Genomic DNA, 23,029 nt, shown 5'->3' on the forward strand with positions numbered 1-23,029 from the left:
CACCCCACCCCATCTCCCAGGAGAGAAAACATTGACCATTTCTTGATTTTCTCTTTCCTTCGTGTGAACAAAAAACATGACATCTTGCTGGGTTGAAGTGTCCTTTTGTCTTGCTGTCAACTGAGTTTGTAGAAAAGGGAGGAATTGGGTATTTGGCTTGTAGTTGGCACAGCCACCTAGAGACAAACCAAAATAACACAAACACAAAATAACCCAGGCTGCCACTCCCTTGAGAAGGCAGTGGGTAAAAATCTGTCATGAAGATCATAAAACGCAGCAGGCTGGTTAGGGCAGGGGGTGGAGGAGGAGAAGGGAGAGCAACTGTTGAGTGTCAAGCACATATTTTTTTTAATTTCAAATTATAGAAAGATGAGGTTGTCTCTGGAATTCGAGTTAAAAAAAAAAACAGCATCTCTTGTTGCTCTCGACAGGCCACATGTCTAAGGGAGAGATGTGTTACTTGCAAAGGGTAAGCGTGCCAAAACACATCTCCCATGGCAACAAAAATTGCCAGAGGAGAAAGCTCCAGAGACAGTCATCCTAGTCTGGGTCCTTGATGTACTCCAACTCTCACAAAAATAAGATTTGGAGGAAGACTTAGATGTCTGTTGACTTCCAAAGAACACTCTGTGATCGCACAGCGTGGGTGACATCTTTAAGGAGAATGAATTTACACAAAGATAAGAACCATAAAAAATGCATGGCATCTTCCACATTGGTACCTAAATTGAAGATGTCACCTAAATTGAAGATGTCACTGGCCATTTGCCCTAAGTCTCGGCAGTTTAAGTAACCTGAGGTGCCCTGGTGGCAATGCAGGAGAGGAAAACTAAATGCAACCATAGTTCTAGTTTATTATTTCAAGTAGAAAGTTGTCGTTGCAAATATATATATGAGGACTGGTGGGTCAGCCTGCCCTACAGAGGAACTGGACTTTTTCCAGATGGCCAGCAGAATCCCCTTTGTTAATCTTTGGGAAAATGAGAGAATGGCTATGATGACCTGTCCCTACCATCTCTTCTGCCCTCAGTTTCTTCCTCTCCGCCAAGCCAAAGTCCTTCAAATTTCGCTGCTACGCGTTAGGGCTGCCATGGGCGTCTGGGATGGTTGAAATGTTTTGAAAATATGCTGAGGCTAAATAATATTTATGGGTCCCTTGTTTTGCACTCACTATTTATTCCATCCCTCTTATTCAGCTCAGATCTAGTCGTCAAGATAATGCGATCCTCGCCTCCTAAATCAGGGGACAATGAGCACCCCCACACCCTTGGCTCTAGACGTCTTCACTCCCTGCCAAAGCCACGGTTGTTCCTTCCCACAGTTCTCATGTTAAATTAAAGTTAGATGCCTCATAGAAAAAAGAGCTTGATAAGAGTCCAGAAGTCAAGAAATATCTTGATTCTAGGGTGAATATTTCCTGCACGTTCAGAATATGTTTTTTCCTTGCCTTACAATAATTACGTTATGGCACATGGTGGGGGCCGCTAAGATTGAAAGGGAAACTTTCAAGTTTGTTCTTGTCAAGAAGGAACGTTTCACGCATACTCATGAGTCTTTAGTCATCCTTCAAAGGGCCTGATAATTTCCGATTCTTCCGTAAATTTTTCTTTTCATTATTAAGTGCCTACTATCTGCCTGGTCGTATGCTTTTCTTCTGATCTAACATATTATGTTTTTTATTTATACGTACAACAAAGCTTGGAATCTCCTAAATATGAGGTGGGAGGAAATGCCCTTTTGCTAACTTTTGATGCTTTGCAAAAGAATTAATGGAGAAGACAATAACCTTCATCTATTATTATTATCTTTTATTATCAAAACACTTGGCTGCTGAGTACATCGTTGCATAAGGTGGGGGCTGGGTGGGGACGATCCTCATTCAGCTCTATTAAGGATGGCACATTCCTGGTGTTATGCCAAATCTCAACACAGGTCTGTTTTCCACTTGCAACTGGGGAGCTGGTGGATATGTCAAGTCATTTGTGCCAGTGGGCGCCATGTTCAATCAAACCCACTGCACGGCCTCACACTTGCAGATCCAGAAATATTTGCTGGTGCTTATCCTTTCCTTCTGAACACTGTCTGGATACTGAATAGATGGCTAATCAAATGACAGCTATGGATAGAAGAGAAGACAAGAGGACCAAGCTTCTAAATTGGGGCTGCTCAGGGATCTCAGGAAGTGACTAGCTTAACTCAGAGCGTTTCTTCTGTCCTTCAGAGTCAAACAGAGAACACAAACCAAATTCTCATTTTCTTTTATCCAGATCTTCCAAGAGCTACGGACTCAAACAGAAGCTGCCTCTCTCTGACTTGGGGGTAGTCTCCTGTGACACAGGGGAAGAGCAGGAGGAGGACAAAGATGGTGGTCTCATCACCCGTGGAGGAAACGCTATCTTCTTCATCATGGCCTCCGACCCATGTGTCACCGAGTTCCCGTGAGTGCCAGCAAATTCAGTTGCAGGTTTACAACCCTGAGATCCTCCAGAGGGTCCCAGGGCTTTAATTAACACATGACTGTTACAACGAACAGAGTGTGAAAATGTCCTCTCGAAGATCCACAGGGAGGGTCTGCGTTATCATTAGAAGAGGGCTCCCTCAGAGCCGATTTTTGCTTTTTCCTGCATTTCATCCAAATGAATTGCTTTTAAAGAAATAAAAGAAGCAAGCTGTGGGCAAAGATAAGAAAGAAGAAGAACAGTTGATTTTGGTAATTTAACTGCTGATTCTAGGATTCAGGCTAACTATTAGCTTTATTTCCCTGTGAAAGGTTTAGTACATAAACGATGCCATTTCTTTTCCTTAAAGGAGATTTGTGAGCATGTAACCCAGTGAGAGAGCCTGTCACATAGGAAGTTGAGCACAGGAACGAGACCTGCTCCCTCTCCCAATCTTTCATGAGATGATTCAGAGTGACCTCTGGGGAGGGTTCCCCTCCCCAAAGAATCAAAATGGGGATGTTCCTTTCTTTAGTACAGATCATACCTCTAGAAGCCCCCTTACGGATCACAGGATTCTGATGTGCGTAGAAGTGCCATAAGGATGATGATACACACTCAAGCATTGTTGTAATTACTCCTCCTTTGCTTTGGGAATGTTGTCCATGTCAGCTGTGTCAAAGGGACAAAAACCTCAAAAAGGGCAGCGCTTGTTCCTTCATCGTGGGACCGGAAGGTAACGTAAATATAGGTCCATTTTGTCTTCAACGTTCTTTGCCCCCTTGACCCTCATAAGCAACACACAGTGCTGAGTCTCCTTCCATCTTCATCTGCACAGAACCGGGGAGCTCCCATCTACAACTTGCTGTTGGCCTGGCAGATAATAGCAGTCATTTGTGCAATTCTGGAGATTTCTCTGAAGCCTTCTTTGTCCCCCCCCCTCACCATGCAAACCCACCCATGCTCTTGGTCGGCAGGAGGAGCCATCTGACTTTGAGACCCCTGAACAGTGCTCCTGTGTTGCTCACACATTAGGGACTTACAGTCTGCTGGTCACCCTTTGTTAACATGCTTTAACTTTAAACAGGGCTTCGGATTAAGGAATTCCAGACACCTCTGGAGAGACCTTGTATACGGGACTCTCTCAGCGCATTTCATCAGCTGTGTCCTTCCCTGTCTGGACAGTCCACCCTGACTCATGTTCTCCCAGGCTGAGAAGGTGTGAGGATTTTGAAAGGGCCTAGAACTTGAAGCCAAAAAGTCCTACATTGGAATCCAGGATCTGTCTTTTCCTGCCTATTTTCCACGGGCAAATTTCAAACTCTGAACCTCAGTTTCCTCACCTGTTAAGGAAATAACTGTATCTGCTGTACAGGATTTTGAGGAGGGAGGGCTGGCCCCATGGCTGAGTGGTTAAGTTTGCGTGCTCCGCCTTAGCGGCCCAGGGTTCACTGGTTCGGGTCCTGGGCGCTGACCTATGCACCACTCATTAAGCCATGCTGTGGCAGCATGCCACATACAAGAACTAGAATGACTTGCAACTAGGATATACAACTACATGCTGGGGCTGTGGGGAGAAAAAATAAAAAGAGGAAGGTTGGCAGCAGAGGTTAGCTCAGGGTCAATCTTCCTCATCAAAAAGTATACCTTAAAAAAAAACAGAAGAAGGAGGAAAAAGAATTTTGACGAGGAATAAATGAGCCACTGCCCCTCAGTTTTGAGGATTGAGAAATAAGGCAGTTTAACTGAAATTCCGAGCACTTAGCAGGTGCGTGATGCAAATGCTTTGTTTTTTCTTGGAGGGCAAAATCCGGGTCAGTGAAGATGGGGTTCATTGCCAAGATGCTTGATAAGATTAGAATTGTCCCCCAAAGTTTCTGATCTCAGTCTTTTAGGGGTGACTTCAGAAGCTTTCCAACAACCTCCCTCCTTGCTTCAGATTGTTCTGGCAAACCACTGCATGGCAAAGTATGGAGAACAGTTTTGTAGTGTAGAGCAGATACACACACCTGCAAAAGAAGGGACCAAGGGGAGGGTCCCCTCAGCAGCCATAAAGAGGTGCGATTTATACCTGAGAGGTTTGGAGTCACATGGAAGAACTGAGATATCCCTGAGCATCACTATGGGAGAAGCCGGTGCTGCAAAGTTGGTAGCCACAGATTTGGGGCTTGGGCAGGAAATGGCTGGTGTTGTGTCACCTTCCTTTACTTGCTGCAATATTCTAGAAAAACTGTTTATATTTTATCCTGGCAGTAGATAACTGTGATCCCGTAAACTTCATAAGAGCAGCTCACATACACAGGGTAGGAGCCAAAATTAATGTTTGTGACACGCTCCCCGGGCAGAGAAGTCTTAGAAGTATTCTAATAATAACAGCCAAGAGTTACACAGTGCCCGCCACGTGCTCAACACCATTCTAAGTAATTGACATACAATGAATCATCCACTTTCCTCCCGACACAGATGCCCTCATCTCACGTGAGAGCCTTTCAAACTGAGTGACACAAATGGATTTTCTTTTTCCAGAATGGCTTCCACTAAGTCACAAAACAATTATTTCTCTTTCTAATGTTGGAAACCCCATGCCATCCAATATCAGGTGACCAAGAGATCCTCTGGTGTGATGCTGGACCAGGGTACAGTGCCCAAGAATGGCCATGCCCTTCGACCAGGTCCTTCAGTGCAGTCACTGGGGTATCATGAAATCATGTCATTGCTCTTTTTGGGCCACTCAGATTAATTCCATCTGTAATGTTTGTACAGACCAACCAGCATATGCAACGCTTCTTTTCATGAAAAGGAACTTGCAGATACCATGTTGTTACGAGAGTGAAATGAGGTAACGCATGTAAGCTTCCTAGCACAGAGCCTGCCACATAGCAGTGCTCAACAGAAGTTGAGTTTTTCACACCAGTAACATGGAAGGATAGTCCAGGCAAAGGAAAACAGAATATGCAAAGGCTTGAAGGAGAGGCTGAGTGATCTGAGAACTACAATGGTATATTAGTCACCTCAGGCCACCATAACAAAGTACCACAGAATGGGTGACTCAAGCAACAGAGATTTAGCGTCTCAGTTCTGGAGGCTCAAAGTCCAAGATCAAGTTGTCGGCAGGGTTGGTTTCTTCTGAGGGCTAAGGAAGACTGTTCCAGACCTCTCTCCTCGGCTTGTAGATGGCCATCTTCCCCGTGTCTTCGCATCGCCTTTCTTCTATGCGTATCTCTGCATCCAAATTTCCCCTTTTCATAAGGATAATGGTCATGTTAGATTAGGGCCCACCCTAACGACCTCACTTTAACTTATTACCCCTGTAAGTATATTATCTCCAGAAAAGGCCACAATCTGAGGTACTGGGGGTTAGGACCCCAACATGTGGATTTCAGGGGACTTGGAGGGGGAGCAATTCAACGCATAACCGTGAGGTTGGTATCACCAGATTGCAATTGGGTGGGTGTTGGGAGGAGGGGGTAGGAGGGCAGGCAGAATGAACAGATGAAACAAAATGATCCTGAAAAGCTAGCTGGAGACCAAATGCTTAAGAGCTTTAAATGGCATTCACTGAACATCAATACATCATCAGTCCCAGGCTTAGGAAATTCAAAGACAGATAAGACACGGCATCTGACCTTAAGGGGCTACAATTCTGGTAAAGATGGCCGTGGGAAGATCATTCTAATGGCGGGCAAAGTGTGCTAATGAGGACGATGGGGAGCACAGAGAAAGGAACCCGTCCCCATGCTGCCTGGAGTGTACCAGACAGGAGGGGTGAGGACACCCCAAAGTCCTGAAGTGACAAAGAGGCCTCAGGGCTGGGTCAGAATTGGGCTGGCCCCCACCATGAACAGAAGAACAGCCACAGAGGCCAAGCTTTCCTCCGAGTTGTTCCAGTCCCTTCAGGAGCATGAACTTGTCCTTGCTCCAACTCACAACTTCAGTGCAAATATGTGAGAGCACCAACAGTGCCGAAGCCGTCATGAGAGACCTGAAGGGTAATCCAGCTGAATCTGGTAGGATAAGTAAAACATGGAGCCCAAATTGATGGGTGTTAAGAGAAAATCAGATGGGATGTTAGACGAGTCCAGCGAAAGGCAGTGTGTTCATTTCCTGAGGCTGCAGTAACAAATCACCACAAACTCAGTGGCTGGAAACAACAGATATTTATTCTCTCATCCATCTGGAGGCCAGAAGTCCAAAACTGCAGTGTCAGCAGGGTTGATTCCCCTGGAGGCTCTGAGGAAGAAGCTTTACCAGGCTGCTCTCCTAACTTCTGGTGCTATCGGCAATACTTGGTGTTCCCTGGCTGGTGGATTCATTGATTCAGCCTCTGTCTCCGTCCTCACGTCCTCCTCTCTGTGTCTCTGTGTGTCTTCTGTGTCTTACAAGGACCTCCTTCACTGGATTTAGGGCCCACACTGATCTGGGATGACCTTATCTCAAAATCCTTACCTTAACTACATTTGCAAAGACTCTCTCCGTATCAGGTCACTTTCGCAGGTCCTGGGGGTTAGAACTTAGACATATCTTTTTGGGGGACACAATTCAACCCACCACAGGCAGTTAACCTCAAGTTGGGAGAAACAGGAGAATTTGGGGGTGTGGAGCAGGAAGAATCTGAACTGGGCCTTGCAGGCAGAGGCAGGATGGGACCTTTGGAGAGGAGTGGAAAGGGCATTTCAGCAGAGGGACAAGAGGGGTGAAGCTCAGAGAGCCACAAAAGCACCAGGCACACACAGAAGACACAAACCACGTCAGAGGGAGGGGGTGAGCTGGCTTCTGCATCTGACTGTCCCTTCCTCTCTATTCCATAAGTTACCTCCACCACGACTGCTGTCACCATCACGACCCAATGCTGAGTTCAGCCGTGGGACAGAAACATTGAGCAAGGATCATCTCTCTCCTCCATTCCTACAGAGCGAATCCAGCTTGGCCTAGTCCTGAGTTGCTTTGCTCCAATTCCTTATAAACATTTGTGCTCAGTCAAAAGTCTCCAAAGAAACCAGCGTGACCCAGGGAATCGGCATCGCCATGCACCTCAACTTTAGTAGGCACTTTGAGAGAGAAAAGGTATTCCTGATTCCTGAAGGAGGAAACTACAATGGTTCCATGAGGTTTCAAGGAAAAAGAGGATAATAATTCCCACCCGTTAGGTTTGTGGTAAGGAACTTATTTGATAAAGTCTGTAAAATGCTCAACAGAGAGCTCAGCCTACAGGAAGAGCTGGGCAATGTTAGAAAAGCAAAATTCAGAAGAGTTTGGAAGACTCTCTTGGACTCTCATTGGTCACTAAAAAGGTTTTGCGAACACTGGCCTGATAACAGGCACAGTGAGGTGCAAGGATGGAAACAAGGCATGGTGTGACCTCATCATGAATGGGCTTCCGTGTCAGCCTGAGGGGTTTCTACTTTATCCTACAGTTAATGAGAAGCTTTGCCTTCAAAATCACTGAGGTCAAGATTTTGTGCCAGATTAGAGTAAAGCAGAGAGTCACAATTACTTGATGCCCTGGGGCAGAGTCAATAACCGATATGTTGCAGACCACTTTTTCGCTATTTTCAGAGTAGTTCAGGACTATACAGAATGCGGTATCATCTAACCAATTGGAGACACATATTTCTTTTGCCACAGAAAGACAGGGTTGATACAGTCTTTAGAAAGTTGTGTTTGCAGAATGAGCCATCAGGCCCAGCTGTCAAGATAATCCTTTTCAACTAGTCATTTAGCTGCTAGTCATTTAGTTACTTGTGCTCTTACTGTTAAAAATTTGTTAATTTCTTCTTTAAAACCCACATTGAGTCAGACTGAGTTAACTCTGCCGTGGGCATTTCCATCACTTGACACTGAGCTTCTTAGCAACAGCTGAAGGTGGGACTTTTTGGCAAATGCTGTTTATCCATCTTTGATATGAGACATTCACTGCCTGCAGGTTGAAAAGGAAATTCTTGTAAAAGTATTTTTTCAATGATAGTCTTTGCTTTTTCTCACTTGCCCATAACTTTCTGGAAAATTCTACTTTGGGCTGAATTTTCTCATTATTGTTTTCAGTACAAATTTGTTTTGTTTTTTATTAATGGAAAGTTCAAGGGGGGGTAAAATCCCTTTACCAGCTTTTGAGTTATGAGAATAAAAACAAAATAGACTTTTTCCAATTAAAGGAAATCTTTGGGCTTTCTTCTCTCTTTTTTAATCAAAACCTTTGCATTTGAGGACTATCGTAGACTCTAAACAGTGGTTCTCAGTATTGGCTTCACATTGGAAGTCCTTGATGGGCTTTGAAAAATACTGATGTCTGAGTCCAAAGATTCCAGAGGAATTGGCCTGGGTCCAGCCAGGGCCCTGGGAACATTAAAAGCCCCCCAGGGAGTTCTAATGTTCAGGCAACATTTAGTACCACTGTCCCAGGACACAACCATCCTGATCTCCAAACTTGAAAAAGGATGCCAAGGTCTGGAGATTTCAGAAGGGAAAATTAACTCTTACTAGGGATGGTTTTCCTCCTGTTAAGAGAAAAATAGTTATACTTGTTCCTATGTGAAACATACCGCTCTGAGAGAGACATAAAGGAAATTTAACGCAAAAATCTTCATATCCCCACACACAACTAGTCAATTATCACTAGTGATCAAGGGCACATCACTTCTCGTCCCTCGAGAGAGATTGGCTTCTCACGATCGCTAACAGTGAGGAATCTCCCTGCGCAGCTTTGGACAAGGTTCTTGTGGCCATCAGAGAACGAGAGAGATACTCCAGAGACCATCCATTTGCCTGGCTCTGTGGCTACCTTCTCCCATGGGTCAGGACCTTTTCCTGAGCTCTTGTATAAGTTTTCTAAACAGGTTCTCTACAGGGGCAGCTGGGGTAGACTTCTCTCCTCTGGTCACACTGAGAAGTGTGACTTCCAAGATGGAGCACAGAGAAAACCAGACTCATTACCACGTAGGACGTATCTTCTCCCTTCCCATAAAGTCCCCAAACTAGAACATGACCCTGTATCCTCCTCCTTCTGACTCTGGGCTGATACCTGGGTTAGCCCAACTCGTGAATCTGCTGCCATTGGACGACACTCCATCAGCACTATCTGCAAAGTCATGGCCAAGCGTGCTCTCTGCTCACAGATGGTCCCCACGGGAATTCATTTCCTCAACAAGCCTTAACTGGATGCCTCCTACATGCCAGGCAATGTGGAGAGAACATCAATTTTAATAAGACGCAGTGCCGGCACTCATAGAGAGAGAAGCAAACCACTGCACAGACATCCCGGGGCCTCGTTTTCAGCCTTGTCTGAGCATCAGGGCGCCTGTAAGTCACAGGAGAGTACTTTGATCCCCATGAGATGTTAATATGTTGACTGTAGAATAACTACGTAATTTTGTACCAAAGCAAATTGCCTCACAGAATTGATTCCAATATAGACAATTATTAGTGGCAAATTTGTTATAAATATGGGGTGACAACTTAAAACTAAGCAAGTTATGCCCCAACTTCAATTGGTGTGTGAATCAGGAAAAGACCTCCATTCTTCTGTTTAGCAACGGAACCCTGGAGACCAGCTAAGGAACGCCAGGCAGGCTCCCTGGGAAGACATGGGAAGACTTTCTGCTCTTAGAGAGTCACAACCATGCCTTGAAGAACCCTTGATTGTCTCAGAAGAGACTCGGGCTCCTTTGGGATGGCACATCCCAGATATGGCTCCTTTTTCAGGAGAAAAAGTAGTTTATTGAGAAAAAGGAGTACAGGAAACATTTACACATTTTACTCATTTAATAAGCTCAGAGTAAAATTTATAAATCTTTATGTCCAAGGTTCGTTGCTGAAACATTGTGCAAGCTCTGAGTCCACCTTCTTTAACTCCATAACCACTCTTTTTTCAACCCCATCATGACGAAAACAAAACAAACAAGTATGCAGGGTGGCAAACTAACTAAAAATTAAAACCCACAGGAAGAAGATGTCCCATTTGGGACTCCTGTGGGACACGAGCCACATTCACCCAGTCTCCTTGTGTTGACTTCTGTCTGTGGGATTCAATGTCTGCAGGATTTGATCTTTTCATCTGGCCATTTTTGTTGACAATCTCAATTTTGGGATCATGATGTAACATTGTCTCACCGTTTGTTCCTGGGTAGGCTTTTCATACTTTCTCTTTCAAAACCTGTCTTCCCTCCTCCCACAGCCTGCAGGAAGGCGACACCTCCGCCATGATGGCTGCCGCCCTTCTTGGGCAAGACAGTCTTTCTGTCTGGCTTCAACAGTGCTCCACTGTGGAAGTTGAGCAAAGGTCTGTTAGACTCCTCTGAGAAAATGTCCTTCAGACATAGTATTGAATGGATTCTATAGTAACCTGTTGTTTGTAAATTAATACCTGTTGTTGGACTTAGGCAAACACCCTCAATTCCTGCTCTCAGATTTCCAAGTTATCTGCAGAATCCCCTTTCAGAGAAGAAATTATATACATATCTGGCAACCTGGCTTTTTATTTGAAATGCCTCCAATTAGAGAAAACAGGAACTAGGTGAATTTCATTTAAGGAAGTGCTATCTGCCTATCACGTTAAGGAGAGTTTAAAAATGAGAAGGAAGAAAAGAGCCGCCAAAAATGTAATTTCCTCTTTGACAATTATTTTTGAATAGGAACTTGAGCAATCTCACACAAGAAAGTGGGGTTTTCTTCCCAATTAACTTGCTCAGAAGCCTGTGAACGGATGCGCCTCCTGACAGGGTCCCCCACTTATGCTTATGCTTATGCTGCGCACCCATGAGCCCTTGAGAAATTCCTGCAGCTTTCCTTGTCTTGACCTCCAGAGATTCAGACTCAAGTATCTGCTGCTTCAAAACCATCTACTTTCCTCTTCCCTGTGTCTTTATCTGTAGGTTTTAACATACAGCAGAGAGCTGGTACTAACCCCTTGACAGAGAAACAAAAGCAGGCATACTTCCGGGAAATGAAAAAAATATATATATATTTGTGGCTCAATTGTGTTTTCCGCCACATTCCTATGTTGAAACCCTAACTCAAAGTACCTTAGAATGTGATGGTATTTTGAAAGGCCATGTATGAAGTGATTAACTTAAAATGAGGCCATTAGGGTGGACTCCAATAGGACTGGTGCCCTTATAAGAACAGGAGATTAGGACCCGGAGGAAAGACCACGGGGGGACACTGAGAGAGGTGGCCGTCTGCCAGCCAAGGAGAGAGGCCTCAGGAGAAATCAAATCTGCAGACACCTTGATCTTGGACTCGCAGCCTCCAGGACCATGAAAAATAGATTTCTGTTGTGTAAGCCACCCAATGTGTGGTATTTTGTGATGGTAGCCCCAGCAAAATAATGTGTGTATGTGTGTGGGTAATATGAGGAGGTGATTAAATCTGAGTGGTTAGTTGCAAGGCAGAATCTTCTTGTTTAATTAATTCTTGATGCTGAGTCACGTGAATATGTTGCCCAGCAGACGCCCCTTTCCAGGTTGTTCAGTGAAATGTCCCACCCGTCCCAGGTCCATTCTTCCATCCATAGAACCCTTTTGGGAAGGCTGGCTCCCCTCTTTTTCACTGAAGAACCATGAGACGTTTCCACAAGAGCTGGATTTGAATTCCAACCATGAGCATTGAGATATGCATGTTGTCAGCAGCTAGTAACTTGGAAAACTGAAATGATGGGACGGGAACAAGATACTCGCTCCTCGAGTTTGGAGACCATGTCCTTTTTCCAATCTCCTCAACACCGAGGAAAGCCTCTTCCCCGTTGTAGAGACTCAAAAAACATTCATTGACTGAGCGAGTGCAAGTAATATCAGAACTAATTTACAGAAGTATCCCAGCTTAACTCTTTGTGTCCTCAGAGAAAGTCATTTTTTTTTTTTTTTGGAATTTGTAAACGTACTTCTCAAAGTTTTGGGTACTCTACCCTTCACTTTTGCATCTGAATATTCCCTTATATATAATTTGTGCCTATAGGTATTTACTTATTTTTTTAGCATCTACATTGATTGATCTTTATTATACGTCTCTACAGTCTGCTTTAAACTTTATTATCAGGAACACACTGAAAAATATGCACCCGGTGCTCGCTGTGAGAAATACGCTATCAACAGCTCATGAAGCTGCTTTAAAGTAGACTCCCACTGAGCAAGAGATTAAATCAGTGCTTTTTAAAATCGGTACTGGCAGTACGATGCAAGGCCATCCATGTTGCGCATGTGCAAAAGTCGTAAGAACAATTTCTGGAGTCACTCTGTGTTTCAAGCGTCTATTCCTGAGTCACAACCAGCCCAAAACTGAGTCTCTTAAAACAATGGCAATTTCTGGTTTCCTCGACTCTATTGGCTGGGCAGCTCCTCTGCTGGTTTCACACGGAGTCACTCAGATGACGTCACTCAGCTGGAGAGTCCCTGAGGGCTCGGAATAGGCACTGGCTGGACAGGAGTGCCTGGCGTCTCCTCCATGTGGCCTCTCATCCTCCAGGCAGCTAGACTGGCTTCCTGCAAGGCCATCTCAGGGCTGCGCTCAGGAGAGCCAGGAAGCTTCCAGGCCACTGGAGGCCCGGGCTCCAGATCTCTCACCACATCCCTTTTGCTACAGTCTGCTGGTCAATGCAAGTCATGAAACCAGCCCACCTTCTAGGACTGGGGAAGTAGACTTCATCTCTTGATGGGAGAAGCTGCACAGAATTTATGGCCACATTTAATCAACCACAAGATTGCAGCAGATCCAAAGTCACCCCAACTTTCTTACTTCCTGAGCAGAAATGTGTGAGTCCAGGAAGTGGTTCTCCTGAGCTGGTGCTCCTCTGAGGAGGAAAACATCCCCAGGCTCCCACCCTGATGGAGAATCCACCTGCTGCTTCTGAGATTGTCCAGCGCCTACATTCTTTGCAGCCAAGGGTCCAGTTGCAGAATTAACAGATCACTCTACCCCAAAAGCTGTTGCTGGAATCTCTGGGTCTCAAATTTGGCTGCATATTGGAATTCTCTGCAGAGTTTTTTAAAACACTGATGTCTGGATCCCATCTCCAGAAATCACAGTTTCACTGGTATAGGATGTGGCCTGGGTATGGGGGATTTTCAAAAGCTCCCCAGGGCCGCTAAGTGGGCAGAGCACTGAAGTTTAAACCTGAAACTGCCTTTTCTCATTTGGCAAGAAAGATTTAACTAACACTTGTTTATTGTACCTACCTGGTCATTTGTGATTTGTAAGTGAAAAGATAGTGTTATACACATATATACACACACACACACTCACAGAATGTTCTGGTAGATGATAATATAGGAGACAACTTCAAGTGTTTAGGGTTTTGCAACAAAGTGTTTTGCAGAGAGCTGTGCTCTCTTAACTATGAAGAGACACCCTATGGGCAAACAGCCGACTCTCAAGTTCAGAACAAGCTGGTGTAACTTGTGGTCCATTTGATTTCCTTAACCCAGGGCCACTGGAAGTGAGTCACCAACAGGGGAATACCACATTTATTTGAAAAAAAAATAAAATTAGCCAAGCTTCTGTTTCCTTAGATCTTGGGACTCTAAGTGAGTCAGGCAGTAGACGCCTTCTCTTTCTGTGGCTACCTAGGAAAGGTTCTTGGGATTATTCTGAACACAAAAGTTTGCACAATTCCTTTGGAGTAGCCCCCAACTTTGTATCTGGGAACATAGCATTGAGCATAGCGATCAGGAGCAGAGATGTGTCCCAATATCTGATAAAAGCAGAAGTACAACTTCTGGGCGTGGGGAAGCTGTCATTTTACTCATTCTTAATAACGAACATTTCTGCACTTCCTACTGGGCTCCTGAGGCTTGTCATGGTGTCAGAATGAACTTCTCCATTGTAATGGCCTGCAGGCTAATTTCAGGGCAAAACAAATGTGTGAAAGACAGCGAAGTGCTAGAATTGTCGAATAACCTAGTGATTATAAAAATGTCATTAGGTAAACCACTCCAATGCCTGGAAAGCAGGAATAAAATGCATTGACTTTTTGCTTTTTCATGACACTTCAACAGTAGTCTTTCCAAGTGCGGTCCCCAACCAGCTACATCAGCATCGACTGGAAACTTGCTAGGAACGCACTTTTTAAAAAATTATTTTATTGAGACCATATTGGTTTATAACATTGTGTAAATTTGAGGTGTATATTGTTATATGTCAGTTTCTGTATAGATTGCATCATGTTCACCACCAATAGTATAGTTTCCATCCATCACCATATGTATGTACCCCTTTCACCCTCCCCTCATCTCCTTCCCTTCTGGTAACCATCAATCTGTTCTCCTTATCTACATGTTTGTTTATCTTCCACATATGAGTGAAATCACATGGTATTTGTCTTTCTCTGTCTGACTTACTTTGCTTAGCATAATACTCTCAAGGTCCATTCGTGTTGCTGTAAATGGGACACTTTTGTCTTTTGTATGGCTAAGTAGTATTCCATTGTGTATATATACCACTTCTTCTTTACCCATTCATCCCTTGATGGGCACTTGAGTTGCTTCCAAGTCTTGGCTATTGTGAATAGTGCTGCAATGAACATAGGGGTGCATGTATCTTTACGTATTTCTGTTTTCCTATGCTTTGGATAGGAATGCACATTTCAGGCCTCTCCCCAGCCTGGCTGAATCAGAAGCTCAGGGGGTGAGGCCCATAATCTGTGTTTTAATGAGCCCTCTGGAGAAAGCTAATACATGCTCAAGTTGAGCAGCCCTGTGCTGCAAATTTGAAAAATGGTTGCCCTTTAAGATTCACTGAAGATCTCACAAAGGATCCATCTCAGAGAAATGGCATTTGGACTCAGTTGTGCAGACAACAGGTGTAAAAATTAGGAAAGATACAAGCATTTTTACAAATATTCTTGCGATTCCAGCATTTTGCATAATGTTTTATGACCCAAAGCCAGGAGGGAAAATCTTGTGATTCTTTTTTCTGTGGGAATTCCCCAGGAGTAGTGGGCTACAAACAATACCACAAGGGCCTGGTCCCTTTCATCCACCCAAGAAGGGGACAGCTGAGCAATTATGACTATCAACTGTGTATAATGATGACAAGACCTTCTTCCACGGCCCCGCGTATGTTTGTTCTCACCCTCTCGGTTCATCTTCATTTCTCTACCTTTCTCCATGGGAGGCTGTATCAGGCTTACCAGAATCATCCTGGCTTTACCTTGCTCCCTCTGTGCAAAGTCTTTTCACATCAACAATCACACAAGCTTTACACAGTCCCCCAGAATTGGTCCTAGGGTCTAAATCAGAACCGACCGGTGCATCAGAAAAGCTCCCATTATCAAGAGAAGAAAGCACTCAACAGTTCTAGCCTCTAAGGAGTGAGTGGTTGGTAGCTGAACCTGAAATAGAAGGAGAAGATGAGAAGATGAAGCCACACAATGAGCACAGTACAGACCCCCTGGCCCCTTCTCCCCGGGTGGGAGCTGCGTGGATGCTGACCACATTGCCTTGTCTACACCATACCACCCTGAACGCCAAGACCCCTAGGAGCCCGAGCCACCTTCAAAGGCCATTCCCAGGAGATTTTCTCAGCAGACACCAAATAAGGCACAGTATCGGAGAAAGGGACCACACACATTCAAAATGACAAATACTTTTCTTTTTTAAAATTTAAACAGGAAAGTAAAAGCCCTGGATAATTTTTTTCATATGACAAATGAAAGAAGTGCTAAGTAAAAAATAAAAAATTCCAGGGAAACTAGAGTAAATATCTCTTTTAAAGGCTTTTTGAAAGCATGGGGATAACTAAACATTTTTCCATAGTTTCTGCTTTTTTAATTCAAATTTTTTACCACTGCTGTATGTGAAATTTGTAGACTGCTAACAAAGAACCTCGGTTTTCATAATATTCCCTTTTTTTAAAAAAAAGAAATCTGCTGAATTCTGTTGTAATTAACTGATGTTTGCGGTTGCTGACATACCCTTTTTGATATCGTGTTTTCTTTGTACAATTTTTTGGGCCAAAATATCATCAGAAAGAAAGGCATTTTTAGCTCTTAAAGTGATGTATGCAGCTAAGTTGGAGCATTGCCTATGGCACTGAGGTAGTTGTAGCATCAGCAATTTACAGATTCTAATCACCTCATCTCAGGATGTTTTATTTCTAATTCTTCATCTTGATCTCGGTAAGTGGGGAAGGCAGTTTAAAAAGAACATTTTGTTCTGGCCTTTCTTATTTTCAAGCCAGCTTTCTGAAAACACAGGATTCTTCAAATATTATTTTATGCTGGGGCTCTTTTGGATCCCAATACAAAGATAAATTAAATATTGCAAAGATCTGAGAGGAAAATTTAATACAAAGATGTGCATCCACCACAGTAATGCAGGCATTTGTGGGTACAGAGAATAGTTCTGCAAGATGAAGTGACACTCTGTAGTATTTTGGGGATGCTGCGGTCCCAGCAAACCTCGGAGATGTCCAGGTAATGCTTGTCCATGTGTTAAAATTTGGCTGGAGGGTAGCCCTTTTCCTGCCAGGAAAATAAAATGACCTTAAAGGACATGGACTGGATTTACTCAAGCCCAGAATCAGTCCCCACCTGCCCCCTGCGAGCCCCAGGGCTGGGAGAGGTCAGAAAATTCTTCCAGCCCTGTCCCACACACCCACAGACTTTCCTCGAAGTTCCTTAGAAGAGAGGCAAGTGAGAGGTTTTCCTGTTATTTCACCAAAACCAGTCACCGTAGAAAAGGAACTTAGCAGACCCGGGTACTTCGTAGATTATGAAATCGCATGCCCACATTGAAAGGTGAAAATTAAGGCCCAGTCTGGCTGGAGGACTTGTTGGAACAGAAGCAAGTTCCCAGCAGAGAGAGTCTCAACCTTGGGCCATGGTTGACTCCCCCGCCCATTGGTCCTTTATTCTAAGCCTTGGTTTCCAGGGCTCCCCAGCCTGCACACAGCAAGGAACATGGCCCTGGGACAGTCAGGGGTCCCAACCCCCAGGCCAGATGGAGCTGGAGCATCCAGGATGGGACCATCAGGGATTTCCTCCTCCATGCAGAAGCTGAGGCTTAGGTCTGCGAAGGGCAGGAGATGAAGAGACAGTCAGTCGTGGTTGTGCCCTCCAAGTTCACTGACAAAAGTCACCATTCAGGGCTCCTGACGCTGAGACCTGTCATCTCAAGCCATCTCAGGTGAGGCCACCTTACTTGGGGCAAAACTGGAAAGTCCAAGGGGCTAATTCTAAAGCACTGGTATTAACATAAGGCTGCTGATCACGACTAAGGCAAGGCTTGCCAGCACAGGAGGTCCCCCTCAACATCAACAGCATCTCGCAAGGACAGTCCCTATTACGTTGTGACAAAGACAAGAAAGACAGTCAAAAAGACTAAGAAACCCATTGCAATACCAATAAACCTACAGTGAGATTTAAATGTTCTCATTTAATCACACAATTTTAATGTGGAAAATAATTAAAGCCTAGTAAACGCATACTCTGTGCAAAGTACTTTGCAAGATGCTTGTAAAGATAAAAGGCGAAAATAGGCGCCTGCTTCTGGAGGCTCAGGGCCAGCTGCCGTTGGAGATCCAGGGTAGGGAGTGTCATTCCATCTGGAAGAGTCTGTGGGACCCTTCTTATAGGAAATCGGACTTAAGGTGGACTCAGAGGGAAGGGAGAGCAGGATTCCAAAAGGCAGATGTTGTGGTGAACAGCATTCCAGGAGGAAGGAACAGCTTGAACAAAGGCCTGGAGATGCAGGGGTACTCTTTAGGGAATGACAATAAACTCTGTGGCTAAAACGTATGCCAAGTGGGAGAAGGGAGAGGAGACATAATCAGAGAAAAGGCTGGATTCCTTTTTAATTTTTTTTATTTGTAACTTGGAGAACTTTCTAGATCTCCAAGATCAATGTATGAATCAATCATTAGATGGCCAGGAACTGGGTTTATGTAGACATTCTCAAGGATATTGTGACCTATTTGGGAAAGCAATCCTCTATGCGGGAAACAGTTGATATCACTCTCATTAAGGAAAGTGGTGTTCTGAGTCACTGGGTGGTCCAAGCGAGAAAAAGGAACAGTGAGCTTAGAATGAAGAGACGGTTCTTGGTTCTTGAGTTGTTGTTCCCACAGGCAAGCTAGGTAACACTACATGGTCCATCTGGAAAATATGGGGTGAATGACTTTTAAGTCTTGTTCACAACAGTCAGGAACGAGGTAGGAACTGAGACTTCGTGAAAGGGGTGTCGTGGGGGCAGCCTGGAAGTAGGGGAAGAAACATAAGTCCTCCCAAGGACAATGTGAAAAATGCAGGATCAGTACAGAAACCCCAGTCCCTGTCACAGAGTTTACTGTCTTTAGACACTTGTCACAGTAAAACCAAAGGCAGTTCTTGGGAGAAAAATCAGCGGGGACCAGGAGTTAAGTAAGTCATGTCCTGGCGTAAGAAGGATCTTTATGATGCGTTTCTTCAATCTGGCCATCTGTCTTGTCTCTTTCTGCTGGCTAACAAAAGCCGTTCAAGTTCTTTTCCACGTTCTGAAAACTCCTGTCATGCAGGGTAAGAACCTGCTTTTCAAAAGAAATTGTAGGAGGCAAGATTATAGAGAGAGTGAAACGAATCATTCCACGTTTTTGTTTTTTGTTTTTGATGTGGCGACTTCATACCATATTTACAATTGTTCCTACTATTGTTCAGAAAACTGCAATCCAACTTACTCTGACATTTTCAGAATCAGTGAGGCAGGACCTGCCCCCTACCAGTCTGTTTCCACGGTGGGAACCACACACGGGACGGGGCAGCACTGATGATGGGAGAACAGCTCCTCAATTAGCCACCAGGACCAGCTGCTGATGGTGGCTGTCCATCAGTTACAAAACTGACCTTCGAATTAGAGGGTGACTGTTGGAATCTTCCAGAGACACCAAAGAATGGTTCTCCCATCAATGGTGCAGTCTATAAGAAGAGCCAAAAGATATTCCCACTTTAAAAAAAATGCCAAGGCCCTAACCTACTCTTTTCTATTGCTGTATTTACTACTAACTTCCAGTCCCAGATAGGTCAGCATGTCTCTTCGTCACTAAACTGGGACGTGGGACATCAGTGGAAGAATTATAAACAAGCGGAAAATGGTAATCTGTCCATGTAACAGTTTCTGCAGGTGACTGAAACTTTAGTGCTATGTATTTTTTAAAGATGATGTAAATTGTATTCTATTTATTATTATTATTTATGAAACTGACAGAAGGGGATTTTGCAGTTTCAAGGCGATGCTCTAAATCTGACTGTCTGCTACATGAGGATCCATCCACAAGGATCCACGTGGACTCATCTGGCATAAATTGATACAGCAAGTCTGGACATCTTGTTTCCATTTATAAATGAATCACTTGAAGTGTTATCCTTGAGAGAACTCATGGAAGCAGCACTGGACCCAGTATCAAAAGAGCAAAGTTTCAAACCCAGCGGAGTGAGCTTGGCCAATTAACTGACCCGTGGAGCCCCAGCTGCCTCATTTATAAGACAGGAGAATGACATACTTAGAGGGTTGTTTTAATAATTATGTGAGATGAGGTGTTTGAAATGCCTAGCAGAGTATATGAGGCATGGCAGGTGTTAAATAAGTAAGTCTCACCACTCCTCTCGTTAGCCTTGGAATCTTAGAATGCAGAGCTAAAGATGGATACCAAGAAGCGAGATGATGCTTAAAAGAACATTACCTGATGATGATGAAGGCACTGACATCATTTCATTTCAAAAAGAGAAATGTTTTCGTTTGTTTGGGGGCGAGGGAATGGTGTTGGCAGGGGTTGTGTAGAGGAAGCTGAAAGCTCTATCTCCCCAAATAGAATGGGATTTAAGACAGGAAAGTTTCTGGAAGGTGGGCTCCACTTTGGCAGAGGCAGGAGCTTTCTGCTGGATTGGGGAATGGCTTACTTTGGAGTAGCAATGCCCTCAGCACAAGAGGACTTGAAGAACTGTCTTAGACAGACAATTGGGTGGAAGACGCCGCAGGGACAAAAACATCAGAAGAGGGATAAGACGTTAAATTAGTTGCTCATTTAAAACCCATTCTGCCCTGAAATTCAATGTCAATGAATGTCCATGTCTAGTCCCATAATTCGGTCTCAAGAAAAGAAGGAGGAGGAGAAGAGGAAGAAGAAAAAGAAACTAGAAGAGAGGGAATTTTTTGTTCAATATAATTTATAGTATTTGCATTTTAATCATTTTTCCTTTTATTTTTTATTGAAGTAACATTGGTTTATAACATTATGTAAATTTCAGGCGTCCATCACCATATTTTGATTTCTGTGTAGACTGCATTGTGTTTACCACCCAAAGACTCATTACCATCCATCACCATACACACGGGCCCTATTACCCCTTTCACCCTCCCCTCTTCCCCTCTGGTAACCACTAATCTAACCTCTGTATCTATGTATTTGTTTGTTGTTGTTGTTATTTTTATCTTCCACATATGAGTGAAATCTTATGGTATTTGGCTTTTTCAGTCTGACATTTCACTTGGCAAAATATCCTCAAGGTCCGTTCATGTTGTCACAAAAATACATAAAGAACTCATACAACTCAGTAACAATAAAACAAACAACCCAATTAAAAAATGGGCAAAGAATCTGAACAGACATTTTTCCAAAGAAGACATACAGATGGCCGACAGGCACATGAAAAGATGTTCAGCATCACTAATTATCAGGGAAATGCTACAGTGAGATCAAAACTATAATATCACCTCACACCTGTCAGAAGGCTGTAATTAAAAAAACAAGAAATAACAAATGTTGGAGAGGATGTGGAGAAAAGGGAACCCTCATACACTGCTGGTGGGAATGTAAACTGGTGCAGACACTATGGAAAACAGTATGGAGATTTCTCAAAAAATTAAGAATGGAACTACCAGATGATCCAGCTATTCCACTTCTGAGTATTTATCCAAAGAACATGAAAACACTAATTCAAAAAGATATTTGTGCTCCTATATTCATTGCAGCATTATTCCAAAAATCCAAGAATTGGAAACAACCTAAGTGCCCATCAGTGGATGAATGGATAAAGAAGATGTGGTATATATATATATATATACACAATGGAATACTACTCAGCCACAAAAAAGATGAAATCTTGCCATTTGCGACAACATAGACGGACCTTGAGGGTATTATGCAAAGTGAAGTAAGTCAGAGGGAGAAAGCCAAATACCATGTGATTTCACTCAAATATGCAAGATAAAAAGAAGAGCAACAAACAAACACATAGATAGAGAGATTAGATTGGTGGTTACCAGAGGGGAAGTGGAGAGTGGGGAGGGAGAAAGGGTGACAGGGCACATGTGTACAGTGATGGATTGTAATGAGTCTTTCGATGGTAAACATGGTGTAATCTACACGGTAATCGAAATATAATGATATATACCTGAAACTTAGACAATGTTATAAACCAATGTTACCTCAATAAAAAAACATTTTTTTGAAGTTAAAAAAGAAAAGTGAAAATAGATGTATAACCCCCAATAACAATCAAATCTCACCGAAAAGTTCAAAAAATTTTAGATTTACATATCCAAATGGAAATGGCACTCTTCTTCTATCTGACTAACTTCCTCATTTTCCCCATTGCCATATGTGGATGGCTGAGTTGATAGTGAGGGATATCTGTGTCATTAGAAGAACTGAGAAGAAGTGAAGAAGTGAAGAAGTGAAGTGACCCCCATAAAGAACACAGACTCAGATGGGAGCTGCAGGCACAGAGCTGGCTGTCGTGGAAGACATGGAAAATCACAGTGCAGTGGATTTAAATGAGTAGGAAAGAATCCTTCCTTCACTCTAAGACTTGTCAAAACTGTTAATAAATAATACGTATGTGGAGCGACAGATTGTCAGACAACACACCTTCAAAAGAATTTTCATTGAACACGGCTATGGCTGTGAGGGTGAAAATAATAGGTAAACGACACCCTCCAAGTACATAGAATTTCCTGACTTGCAAAGATAGGGTGTAGATCAGCAGTTCTCAAACTTCTTAGTTTGAGGAACCCTTTTGACGTAATTACTAACAACCTTAAAGAGCTTTAATGTGTGTTAGTTATGTCTCCTGATATGTGCCTCAGGAGAAATTAAAACTGAGAAAATTTTAAAACACAAGAACGCACAAGCCTGCATTTCCATGGTATCAAAACATCCCACATCATGTAGCTTCTGGAAATCCACTGTAGACTCTTGAGAGAAGAGAGTTTAAAAAGGCAAATAGCACCTTAGTATTATTACAAAAGTAGTTTTCACCTCTTGCATCCCCCTGAAAGGGTCTCAAGGACCCCCCAGGCTCTGGAACACACATTGAGAATGGCTAATATAGACCAAACCTATGAGTTTATTGTTCTTTTACTTTTTTGTGTGTGAGGAAGATTGGCCCTGAGCTTACTTCTCTTGCCAAGCTTCCTCTTTTTTTTTTTTCTCCCCAAAGCCCCAGTACATAGTTGTATATCCTAGTTGTAGGTCATTCTAGTTTTTCTATGTGGGGCACCACCACAGCATGGCTTGATGAGCAGTGTGGTTCCACACCCAGGATCCCAACTGATGAACCCTGGGCCGCCAAAGCAGAGCATGCAAACTTGACCACTTGGCCCCAGGGCCGGCCCCAAACCTATGAGTTTTTG

General features: G+C 43.6%; 1 protein-coding gene across 1 annotated transcript in view; it reads left to right on the forward strand.

Moving 5' to 3' along the window:
• The window catches only part of TAGAP (T cell activation RhoGTPase activating protein), an 82,179-nt gene that overhangs the window by 47,554 nt on the left and 11,596 nt on the right, over positions 1–23,029 (forward strand). The window contains exon 4 of the mRNA XM_001500883.7: positions 2,268–2,438. Within this exon, the coding sequence (XP_001500933.5) occupies positions 2,268–2,438 (171 nt within the window). The remainder of the gene's footprint in view (positions 1–2,267; positions 2,439–23,029) is intronic.

This window comes from Equus caballus, chromosome 31, assembly GCF_041296265.1.
Source record: "Equus caballus isolate H_3958 breed thoroughbred chromosome 31, TB-T2T, whole genome shotgun sequence".
Classification (NCBI taxonomy): Eukaryota; Metazoa; Chordata; class Mammalia; order Perissodactyla; family Equidae; genus Equus; species Equus caballus.